The following is a 12,168-nucleotide window of genomic DNA, read 5'->3' on the forward strand; positions in this document are numbered from 1 at the left end:
CATTCCTTTCCTGGAAACCAACATTATGGACCCTTCAATCTTGAACATATATTTGTTGAGATCTTTAACTCTGTACAAAGGACTCAACTCAGCAGACATGGGAGGAATCTGAACAAGTGGTAAAATCTAAAACCTAGAATTACACATTCCTTCCAGGAAGAGGTAGAGAAAGGGAAGATTTAAGAGGTAGGAGATGGGCTAAACCAGAAATCCAGAAAGTGAGGTATCAAACCATAGGTGGCAATTTATCAAGTTATTGGTGCTGGGAATTCCAGCCTTAGGTAATATGGATTTTTCTCTGGCAAATAGACCACAGCAGTGGCGACTGGGCCTTGTTCAGAGACCCCAAAAGGCAGATATTTATAATCAGGGAGCTCACGGATAAAACCAGAGCAAGGTGGGGCCCCAAAACTTGGGAGCCTGAGCAGGCTGTCAAGATAGGAACCTGGGCACATGGAGACACAACAGGAACTGACCTAGCAGAACTGTCCGACAGGGGGAGATTCTAGCTCAATAGGGTCCCGTGACGCTAAGTGGGAATCACAGTCAGAGTAGGATGCAGATCCAGAGCAGCCCGGCACTAAACCACATGTGGACCGACTTCAGGTCCTACTGCCCGAGGTCAGAGTTGATTCCCTGTAATGGGCAGAGGCCATTCTCCAGCGTGCAGTCCTGTGGGGCAGCTGTACAGAGACCAAGGTGGAGGGTGAGGAGCAAGAGACCAGGCAAAGCAGGACGTGACCCCTGTATGGAACCAGTTGTGATTTCCCACTGGGCGGGTGCCCCTTCTGTCTAGGTTTGATGAGGACTTCCAAAGACTCTTGTAAAGAGCTCTGAGGAACTTGTTTCTAAAAAAAAGAAAAAGAAAAAAAGAGCTCTGAGCATTATGGTTCAAAAGTGAGACACCTGTTGTGAGCCCTAAGGTCAGGAATCCTGCTGTAAAATATGAGAAAGTCCGTATTAGACACAAAAGGAGAGAGAATATTTTATTGTGAAAACTTGCATTGCCATCTAGATAAATGTCACTCAGAGGCTTGTGTTAATCTTTTTGTTGTTGTTTTGGGGGGGGTGGATTGTGCTAATCTTGCCCCATGGGAATTCCCACCAGTCTGTGTTGAACCAAACAAAAATGTGATTAACCTTTTATCCCTCAGACTTGGGATGGAGAACACAGGTTTCACCCTGATCTGTTGGTGTATCAGTGTACAAGGCAGCTGGAGAGAGAGCCGTAGACACAGATCTCATCAACACTGAGGCAAGCTCAGGCAGACTCCAGAGTGTTAGAGGGACAAGGAACATCAGGTGCTTTCAGCATCTCTTTTTGATTAGAAGCAGGCGAGCTTCTCCTTAGACTTAGGCCCATGCTTTGCCATTTCAGTTTTAGACCATCATTCTTTAAGTGAGAGGGCTCTTCCTAGATGGCATGCCTGCAGAGAATGTCTTCCCCATCTAGACCTTTCACGGCTAGGACTTTATCAGAACTATTTCAGATCCTGGTATTCAGGATCCTGGGATTATTGTGTCCACTTGAAAAATGCATCAAATATAAGAGTCAAAACCACCAAGCAGTGCAACCAGGCATCTAAAGTGACCACGTCCCTTGTCAGTTTAACAGCTACCAGCTATCGAGTGTCTGCCGTGTTCCAGGCACTGTATCTACACAGCTCTAATGTTCACAGCAACCTACCAGGTCATGTCACTATCTCCCCATTTTATAGATGAGGAGACTGAGGACTAACTTGTCCAGGGTCATGCAGATGATCCCATGCAGAGCAGGGATCGAACCCAGTCTGCCCAGATCCTATGTGTGCACACACCTGCCCTCCACCATGCTGCCTTCTGCCTCTGTTATTACTGAAAATACTTAAGTTGTGACATACTAATGTCTGTTATCAGGAACTCAAATAAGGATGGGAGGAATAAGTTCTTCTTTTTGCAAAAAATATTAGACAGTATACATGGGCTACAACAGTGAATAAGATCCAGACAAGGATTCTAATCCAATGGAGGAGAGAGACAAGTGAACAAAGTGACGAGTGCCATTATAGTGGTGAGCAGGGGGACCCCCAGTCCAGGCTTGAAGGGTCAGGAGACACTTCCTGAAGACCCCATCTAAGTTGAGAGCTGAAGGACAAGAAGGAATCACAGCCAAGGAATAAGAACAATGATAATAATAACACAGTAATCGTAGCTCTCACATACACACTGCCAGTCCTGCCGCAGGTACTGCTGTAAGTGCTTTATACATGTGAAATGTAGTCCCCGAAACAAACCTTTTTGAGGAGGTGCTCTTTTATCCCTGTCTTACAGTTGAGGAAACTGAAGCATGGAGTAGTTAGGCTAACTTGGCCAAGGTCACACAGCTGTCATTGATAGAAGCTGTGAAGGAGTCAGGCAGTCTGGCTCCAGAGCCCTTGTTTTACCAGTGCCTCTCAAGTAAAAAGGTGGGGAGAGGTCGCATGTTCTAAGTCGGGGGAAGCACACGTGCAAAGGGGCACAAGAGAGCAGGGCCAGTTAGAGAGTTGCCCAGGAGTCCAGAGATGGCGTGTGCCTGCCTGCGCTCTCCTCTCGGGCAGAATTCTGCGATAATGACCTGCTTGCATTTGCACGCCTGGGATTAGTCTCCCCAGACACAGAGACGAGTGTGGATCAAGGCTAAGGTTCTCCCAAAGATTTTTCTATTTCCTATATGCCAACCATAATTTATGAGCAAAGCAAATTATACTTAATACCTTTCAGATTACTAGACCCACAAATGCGACGTTTAGGTTGAGACAAGACACCCCAAATTAATGCAACAGCCCACTTTCCACCCAATATCTGTTTCATCACCACCTGTTCACCCTCATCCTCCATGACCAAGAGCTTTTTCTCCTGTCTTTAACTCTTCCAGAAATACCTAGACCTGTTCTTTTGGTATCAATCTTGATGTCCTTGAAGTGGATACTGTTAGTACAGTAAGCAAGAATAGTCCCCAAACTAGCTTTCGGTGCCAGTAAAATCCTTCCTCTTGACCCCATTATGCTCAGCTTTCTCCTCTGCCTTCCTGCTGGATTGGCTCCTTTCCTGGTCAGCTAGCTGTTGAGACCCCTGCTCAGTGGCAGGGCTCTCACCCTGGTGCAGCAAGAAGAAAGAGGGCGTTTTTCTAAGTTTATACATATGAGAGAGATACTTTAACATGTATATGCATAGAAAAAATCTAGAAGGATCTATGCCAAAGTGCTAACAGTGTTTGTTTCTGAGAGTCTGATAAGAAGTCATTAAACATACATTAGTTTTTGTTTTGTCTTTGTATGTCTGTATCTCCTAATTTTTCTATAACTAACTTGTATCATTTACGTAATAAAAATAATAAAGTTTTGTAAAGAAGAAAGGGAGGCTCATTCCTGCGACAGGCAGGCAGCAGCGCTCCCATCTCAGCCTCCCCCTGTGGCTGGATGGGGTTTGAGCCCCAATGTCTAGACCTTTACCATAGTCAGCCTTTGCAGCATGGTCACGTACATGTTGGATCCCTGAGAATTCCTGTTATGTTTCTCACTAGGTCAAATTTGGATCCCTTCAACCAGTACACTGAAGACCAGATCTGGGATGCCCTAGAAAGGACACACATGAAAGAATGTGTAAGTAAAGAACTGACGGAGAGCTTTGCTGGCATTTCAGGGCTGGAAACACAGTGATGCTGTGGTCATTCTCCAGCCTGCTCTGGCTGCCGCTGTGCAGCCCACTTTAGAGCAGGGCTTCCCAGGCATTTCAGAAAGGGCATAAAGGTTGTTATCTCCCGACCCTCACCTCCCCCCTTAGCTCCCTCCCATGGTCATATTGCCCTTTTTACTATCCATTAATTTAGAAGATATTAATGACAACCACTCAGAATTCAGTAATGCTTTAAAATCAAGTTCTATTCTTATTAATTGTAACAGTACAACATCTTTTTGAAGCATCTATATATGTGTAAGAGATATATCACTTATGGAGAAAGTGTGTGTATGGATTCACAGACCTCTTAGGGTAACTCAGCAGGCCCCCTCCAGGGACCACAATCTACAGATACCCCTGGCCTGGAGTAGGGTCTCTTGCGTTCCTGCACACAAGCCCAGGATCTCTTCTGCTAATTCAACTAGATCCGCTCTGCCTTCATCACCTTTATATTGGGCTTCCTCAAACAAGTTCACTTGAAGAATAGGTTCTATAGTTTATGGAAAGAAAGGTTTGACAGCCATGGGCCTACAGCTTTGGACTTCAGAAAGAGAGTAATTTCGTTTACCCCATTTCTCATTGCGTGACCATATTTTCAGAACCAAAAATGACAGGCTTTGGGGACGAAAATATTGGAATTTCTGAGACGTTTTGATGATATGAGACTAATAGCATAGTTTAGCTGAAATATGGAATGGCCTAGAAAATGTGGTCCTACTATGTGATCATCACACCTGTACCTTTTTTCTAGGTGAGCTAGGTTCTGGGCTAATAATTCTTTCATCTGTTTCAGAATAATTTATTTTTGCCACTGGATTTTTGACAAAATTTAGTTTCTTTTTTTTTTCTTCTACATTCAAATTTTACTTTTTTTTTTTTTTTTAGCCTTCTAATCTCTACTTCCTTTCTCCCTAGATTGCTCAGCTACCTCTGAAACTTGAATCTGAAGTGATGGAGAATGGGGATAACTTCTCAGTGGGGGAACGGCAGCTCCTATGCATAGCTAGAGCCTTGCTCCGTCACTGTAAGGTAAGGCAGTTTGGTGGGTGGCAGGGAGGGGGGATCAGCAGAGAAGTGCAGGAAGATGGGAGAACAGCTTTTGCCTGTGGCCTGAGGTCCAAAGGCATTCCTGGCTCCGAGCCCAGTGGCATTTCTTAAGAGTGTGCCCAGAGATGTTTCTAAATTAACCTTGACATGATTTGGGTATGTGGATATTTTGTTTGCTTGTTTGTTTTTATTTTTAACTTCCCTGAGCCTTCAATTTCCAAGGGCAGCTTGTTTCTAGCCACTGAGTAGAAGACATATCCAGGTCATCAAATCCAGTCCCCTCATTTTAAAACTGGAAAAGGGAGGTCCAGAAAGATTACTGTACGTGTTTAGAGTTACAGAGCAAGTGGGGTGAGTCTTTTGTTAGATCAGTATTTCACATATATCCTTTCATTCATGGAAATCAAGGCAAACATAGGGGTTTGAAGTTATATCAGTTCTAAGCAAAACAGTATTTTTACATATGCGTGTACCTATTTAGAAAAAACAATATACGGTGTAAAATTCAAATCATAAAGTACATTTTAGTGAAACCTAGATTAACCAGAATGCTTAAGGAATTGGTCGGATCCCTCTTTTTCTTCTCTTCCCTGGCAGATTTTGATTCTAGATGAAGCCACAGCTGCCATGGACACGGAGACAGACTTGCTGATCCAAGAGACCATCCGAGAAGCATTTGCCGACTGCACCATGCTGACGATTGCCCATCGCCTACATACAGTCCTGGGCTCTGATAGGATTATGGTGCTGGCCCAGGGACAGGTACTGAGCCCCCAGGAGACCTTGGCTTGGCACGTGGCCTTGTCTGGGAGGAAAACTGGCCCCTGGCAAGATTGGGCAGATGGCCCTCTTAGAGTAGTTCTGAGCATTCAGATAAGCAGCCATAATGACTGTAGTCTGGTTCCTTTTGGGTGGGATGCAGCCCTCCCAGTCAAGAGATTGAGCTGGGAGCACTCTTATAGGGTTCTCATTATGCTTTACTACCTGTTCTTTTGTTGCTTGTAAACAGTAACATTTTGACTTAGGTCAGAGAGCACGTGTACTTTGTAATTCACTCACATGCACAAGAATTTCCCAAAGCTATTGAGACCAGCCACTATATGTCTGCTTGTTTTGGTTGTTTTTTTGTTTTTTAATTTATTTATTTATTTATTTATTTTTGGCCGCGTTGGGTCTTCGTTGCTGCACGCGGGCTTTCTCTAGTTGTGTCGAGTGGGGGCTACTCTTCGTTGTGGCACGCGGGCTTCTTATTGCGGTGGCTTCTCTTGTTGCGGAGCACAGGCTCTAGGCACGTGGGCTTCAGTAGTTGTGGCACGTAGGCTTCAGTAGTTGTGGCTCACGGGCTCTAGAGCACAGGCTCAGCAGTTCTGGCGCACGGGCTTCGTTGCTCTGCGGCATATGGGATCTTCCCGGACCAGGGCTCGAACCCGTGTCCCCTGCATTGGCAGGTGGATTCTTAACCCCTGCACCACCAGGGAAGTCCCTATATGTCTGCTTTTTACAGTCATGTAGTGGTGCCAAACTTCTTGCTGGTCCCAGCTTTCCCACAATCTGGCCCCCCAGCCTTCTTCGTTTCCTGCTATTTCCTTGCAATGCTGTTGGCTATAAACAATCTTGAATCCCCTAAGCTTTTTCACCTCTGTGTCTTACTCATACAGTTCCATCTACCTAAAATGCCCTTTCCTCTTGTTCCCTCTCCCATATGGATCTGCTTATAATCTGCCTATCCCTCAGTAGAGCCAGTGTCTACCTTTCCCCTTATGGTGCAGGATGTCTGCTCTAGCACCCAACGTCGTACCCTCACACAGCCAGTCCTAAGGAAGAACACTTTGTCCTTATGCCTGTCTCTTGGGCAGGACAACCTTTCCTAGAAGCACCCTAGGAGATGTCCCCTTCCTCTCCTTGGCCAAAGTTGTATTCCATGCCTTTGCCCTGCAGCAAGGGAGGCTGGGAGAGTATGTGTCCTCTCTCATGGGAGGCAGGTTCTGCCAGCACATCATTCATTTTCTATTGAAATATGATTTCCAGTGGCCGCCTAGAAGTCCATCACAGGAATGGATAATTGTCTGAGTTGATTATACTGACTTTATACTCACTTCCCTTTTTTCCCCCTGCCAACTAGGCATCCTGAGCTGTTCCTTTTCTATCCATAGGTTCAGATCAGCTTGCACAACAAGATGACATTTGCCTGGTATGCCTTTGACTTGAGCTGCAATTTTTTCCCCTGCAGCTTATAGGACCTTGTTGATTGATTCCTTCATACCCAAGGCTGAAAGAATTGAGATGTATGTGAAGGAGGTCTGGAGGTTTTTCTCTTTAACCTTTCTCTTAACTAAACCCTGGTTAGTTGAAAAAAAAAATGAACCCATTTGGGCATGACAGGGCTAGTTGAATTGCCACCTTGATTCCATCCTCAGGGGTCTTTGGGCTTTGCCCCCCTTCCTGAGCAGTGGATCCTCTAAATCACCCCATGTGTCCCCGAGTCATATTCTGATACCGTCTCCTTCCTTTACAGGTGGTGGAGTTCGACACCCCATCGGTCCTTCTTTCCAATGACAGCTCCCGGTTCTATGCCATGTTTGCTGCTGCAGAGAACAAGATCGCCGTCAAGGGCTAACTCCTCCCGCCACCGCCCAAGTCTCTTTTCTTTGGAGCATTGCCATTCCCTGCCTGGGGCGGGCCCCTCATCGTGTCCTCCTGCCGAAACCTTGCCTTTCCCGATTTTATCTTTAGCACAGCAATTCAGGATTGGCTTGTGTGTTTCACTTTTAAGGAGAGTCATATTTTGATTATTGTATTTATTCCATATTCATGTAAACAAAATTTAGTTTTTGTTCTTAATTGCACTCTAAAAGGTTCAGGGAACCGTTATTATATATGTATCAGAGGCCTATAATGAAGCTTTATACGTGTAGCTATATCTATATATAATTCTGTACATAGCCTATATTTCCAGTGAAAATGTAAGCCGTTTATTTTATATTAAAATAAGCACTGTGCTAAGAACAGTGCAGATTCCTTTCTATCATTTTTGTACAGTTTGCTGCACTAGAATCTGGTTTCACTATTAGACTATAGGAAGGGTAGCATATGTTCTTCCCCAGCTGGTTTTTTCATGGTGCCAGGTTTTCTGGGTATCCAAAAGGAAGGCGTGTGGCAATAGCGGGCCCTCCAGTGGGCCCCCTGTCGCCTCCCCAGCAGCCACTCCAGGGCGGGGTGGAGCGGGGGCCACTGGAGGCCACGCAGAGCACCGTGAATTCTCAGGGCTCCTGCTTTCTGTCCTGTTGTCACTTCACTGTTTCTGTCGGGAGAGCAGTGGGGCGAAGTCCCAGACCCCTCTTCACTCCCTCCGTCGGAAATGAGAGTCGCCGAGACGTTCCTCGGTGAGGGGGGAGTGTCCTTCCTGCTTTCCTCTTTTTCGCTGCTGTTTCACAACAAGCATCGAGTCTGTTCCCAGTGTCCCACTGCCTCAGGTTCCTAACGCTGGCCACTGCACAGAGCTCTCCGGCCCCTCAACCCGTCGGTTCCGAACCCTGGAGCCCACTGCTGCTTTTCCCGGTGGTACTTCTTCCTTTGCCTTCATTTGCCCCACGAGCCCACAGTTCAGTGACAGGGTTCAGGATTTTGTGGGTCTGTTCCCCTTTCTCCCTGTGGTCGCCGCAGAGTCTCTTCCTCTCCCCAGAGTCTGTGACTTAAAGCAGCTCTTGCTCATCAGTGTCTCACACTGGTGTAGAAGTTTTTTGTACTGTAAAGAGACCTACCTCAGGTTCTGAGTGCCGTGTGGTTCGGTGTGTTCCCCGCAAACCTCGTTTGTGCTCTGGGGCCAGTAGCTCAGGTGGGCGTGGTCGCTGCTGTCATCCGTCCAATGGTCAGCGTTGCATGTCGTGACCAACTAGACATTCTGTCGCCTTAGCATGTTTGCTGAACACCTTGTGGAGGCAAAAATCTGAAAAAGTGAATAAAATTATTTTGGATTTTCTAAAACTCTTGGTGTATAAAATAATTCTCTGGGAGGGGAACAAGCTGTCTTTGAATGGCTTCGGAGTCCCGGAGCCTGGGATCTGAATATCCAGCTGTGGAGTGACAGATGGGAGGGACCAGTAGCAGAGCTGGTTGGTTGCAAGGGGCGTGGAGCCCCGCTTGCCTGGAATCGCTGCGGCGGGCCTTAGTCCCTCCAGCCTGTGTTCCTGGGCATGGTCATCAAATCAAGCTCCTAATAAGAGGGGGGGGAGTGGGAAGGGATGCGGTAAGATGGATGGTTGTGGTGAAATACATTTTAAATGAAGTTCGTTGAGGGTTCTCAGCAATTCAAACAATATAATGGCCCTTTCAGCCAATTCATTCAGATTAACTCATTGAGAATTAAGTGCCCATTCGAAAGGGTACTCATGCTAGAGTTTCTCAATATCTCATGTTGAATGCAGCCAAGAAAGCGGCATTAAACTATTTGGTATTGGTTCTGCTGAGTCATCAGAAATCATATCTTAAACCCAGCCCTTTTTGTAAACCGGTGTCTTAAAAATTCAGGGCTTCCCTGGTGGCGCAGTGGTTAAGAATCCACTTGCCAGTGCAGGGGACACGGGTTCGAGCGCTGGTCCCGGAAGATCCCACATGCCGTGGAGCAACTAAGCCCGTGTGCCACAACTACTGAGCCTGCGCTCTAGAGCCCGTGAGCCACACACAACTACTGAAGCCCGTGCGCCTAGAACCCGTGCTCCGCAAGAAGAGAAGCCACCGCAATGAGAAGCCCGCGCACCGCAAGGAAGAGTAGCCCCCGCTCGCCGCAACTAGACTGCGTGCAGCAATGAAGACCCAACGCAGCCAAAATAAATTAAAAAAATAAATAAATAAAAAAAATTCAGTTCCTCAGTTGTCACATTTCAACTGCTCCTGTAGCCACACGTGGCCTGTGGCTACTGTACCGGACAGCGCAGACAGAACATTCCCATCATTGTGGAAAGTTCTGTTGGACGGCACCAACGTAAGCAACCACTTTTTTGGATGCACTGGATTTACCCTCCAAGAGGGGTAACAAAAATATCGTATAATACTGCTTATATGTGGAATCTAGAAAGATGGTAGAGATGAACTTATTTGCAAAGCAGAAATAGAGTCACAGATGTAGAGAACAAACTTATGGTTACCAAGGGGGGAAGAAGTGGGTGGGATGAATTCGGAGATTGGGACTGACATATATACACTGCTATGTATAAAATAGATAACTAATGAGAACCTACTGTATAGCACAGGGAACTCTACTCAGTGTTCTGTGGTGACCTAAATGGGAAGAAAATCTAAAAAAGAGTGGATATAAGCACACATATGACTGATTCACTTTGCTGTACAGCAAGAAATGAACACAACAGTCTAAAGCAATTATACTCCAATAAAAATTTAAAAAAAAAAAAAGAGTAACAAGGTCAGCAGAAGGAGCCCTACGTGGTTGTCCTAGTCAAGCTCACTGCTGCACATGACACTAACTTCCCCTCCCTCAGTTTTGTTCTTTCATCTCTTGGGTCTCCTCCCACCCCTGTAACCTGCTTTGTCCCCTTAAAAGGAGGCATTTCCCTGCCTTTTGCCCTCTCCCTTTGCTCTCCTTGCCTGGATTCTTTCACTCCCACCAACACAAACCTTCAACTGTGGGCTTGACCTCTCTCTTTAGTACCAAGCTCCGCTGCCTGCTGGGTGCATCTCCCAGGCCCCTCAAACAGCTTCTTGCAAATCAGTGCTCCCTGTCTTAATTAATAGCCCCTCTGACTTCCTTAAGTCTTTCAGGCTAGAAGCCTTGAGTTATTTCAGTTCTCCTGCCCCTTCCCAGTAAATTTAGCCACTTCCAGGTCCTATGCATCACCACTACCACCCGCTTCTCTCCTTCTGCCCTAATTTAGACTCACCTTTCTTTTTTTAAATATTGTAGTTACAGCCTCATAGTTACAGCCTCTTCCTGCCTCAGTGTCCTTCTCCAAACCACTGTATATACCACTGCCAAAACGCAAACCAAAATGCAAGTGGATCAAATACTTTATCCTCCAAAAATCTTCAGGGGACATTTGCCTGTAGAGTGGCCTATATTCCTGAGTTTGGCAGTCAGGGTGTCCATTATTTGGCTCCAACCCTCATTTTCTACTCAATATTTCCAAAAACAAGTCAATATTTTCACACCTTTAAGTCTGCTATTTTCTTAGCCTGGAATCCCTTGATCCTCTCTTGTCAAACAAAGCCATGTGTTTTTTTTTCTTAAACTCAGTTCAGATGCTATGTCCTCCACAAAGCCTTTCTCTTAAAACTAAGTTCCTCTGGGTTACTACAACACTTTGCTCACAAATTATTTTAAGGTTTATTTCCTTTTGCTCTGCATATTATGGTTGATTATTTCCTTATATTTCAGCCCATGAATATAAACTTGAAGGCAGTAAATCATCTTATTAAATATACCTTTAATTATAAGGTATATTTTGTATACCTTATAACTCCTGGCTTAAGTGTTACGTTTTACATACAGAAGGTGCTTAATAAGTATGACACTACTTAGCTGACTCTTGAATCATGCCTTATACGTGGATGCTCAATGAATATTTGTTAATAGAAGCCAGTGTTACAGACTTTTCTTTGTGGTCATGACAAAAAAGAATTTGATTTCTCGGGAATTCCCTGGCAATCCAGTGGTTAGGACTCAGCGCTTTCACTGCCGTGGGCCCGGGTTCAATCCCTGGTCGGCATTTGAGGTGTGGCTTAGTGATGTGACAGCTCCTTTCCTGATTGATCACCTAGAAATAGGGCCTAGCATTGAGAGGAAATGAGTCACGGGGTGGTGAGGGGCACACAGAAACCTTACCTTGCACTGATGGTTGCCTGCATGGTCATGAGACATATTTTCTAAATAACTTTTTTTCCTTATTATAAAAGTAATGCATGCTTTTTGCACAAAATTTGGAAAATGCAGATAGATGCAGTGAAGAAACCCAAAATTGCCTGAACCCTACCATGGCAGTGTGTTTTACAAGCATGGCTGCAACAGCATCTCCCATCTCATGGGCTTTCCTGCAATGTGACCTTGCTACTCTCCCATCAAGAGGTGGAGTCTTGTTTCTCCACCCCCTTGAATCTGCGTGGGCTCTGTGGCTACTTTAACCAACAGAATATGGTGGTGCTGTGCCAGTTCTGCACAAAGCCCTTTTGTGGCCTAGCAGCTCACACTTCCTGCCTCTTGGAAGCCAACCACCATGTCAGCAGTGCAGCTATCTGGAGACCAGCATACCGTGAGATTTACAAAGCACATGGAGGGTTCCTGGAGGATGAGAGAGTGTATGTGAGTGAAGAAGCCATTTTGGAAGTGAAACCTCCAGCCCCAGACATCCCAGCTGATGCCACGTAAATCAGAGATGAACTGGCCAGCCTGAGCTGTCCCCAAATTCCTGAGCAAAA

General features: G+C 45.7%; 1 protein-coding gene across 2 annotated transcripts in view; it reads left to right on the top strand.

Moving 5' to 3' along the window:
• ABCC5 (ATP binding cassette subfamily C member 5) overlaps positions 1–8,698 on the top strand; it is an 86,998-nt gene extending 78,300 nt beyond the window's left edge. For both annotated transcript variants that reach the window (XM_061194428.1, XM_061194429.1), the window contains exons 27-30: positions 3,542–3,620; positions 4,612–4,725; positions 5,341–5,505; positions 7,259–8,698. In XM_061194428.1, coding sequence (XP_061050411.1) covers positions 3,542–3,620; positions 4,612–4,725; positions 5,341–5,505; positions 7,259–7,360 — 460 coding nt within the window. In that variant the 3' untranslated portion in view covers positions 7,361–8,698. The remainder of the gene's footprint in view (positions 1–3,541; positions 3,621–4,611; positions 4,726–5,340; positions 5,506–7,258) is intronic.
• The last annotated feature ends 3,470 nt before the right edge of the window (positions 8,699–12,168 follow it).

The sequence above is a fragment of the Eubalaena glacialis genome, chromosome 6, assembly GCF_028564815.1.
Source record: "Eubalaena glacialis isolate mEubGla1 chromosome 6, mEubGla1.1.hap2.+ XY, whole genome shotgun sequence".
NCBI classification, from domain to species: Eukaryota; Metazoa; Chordata; class Mammalia; order Artiodactyla; family Balaenidae; genus Eubalaena; species Eubalaena glacialis.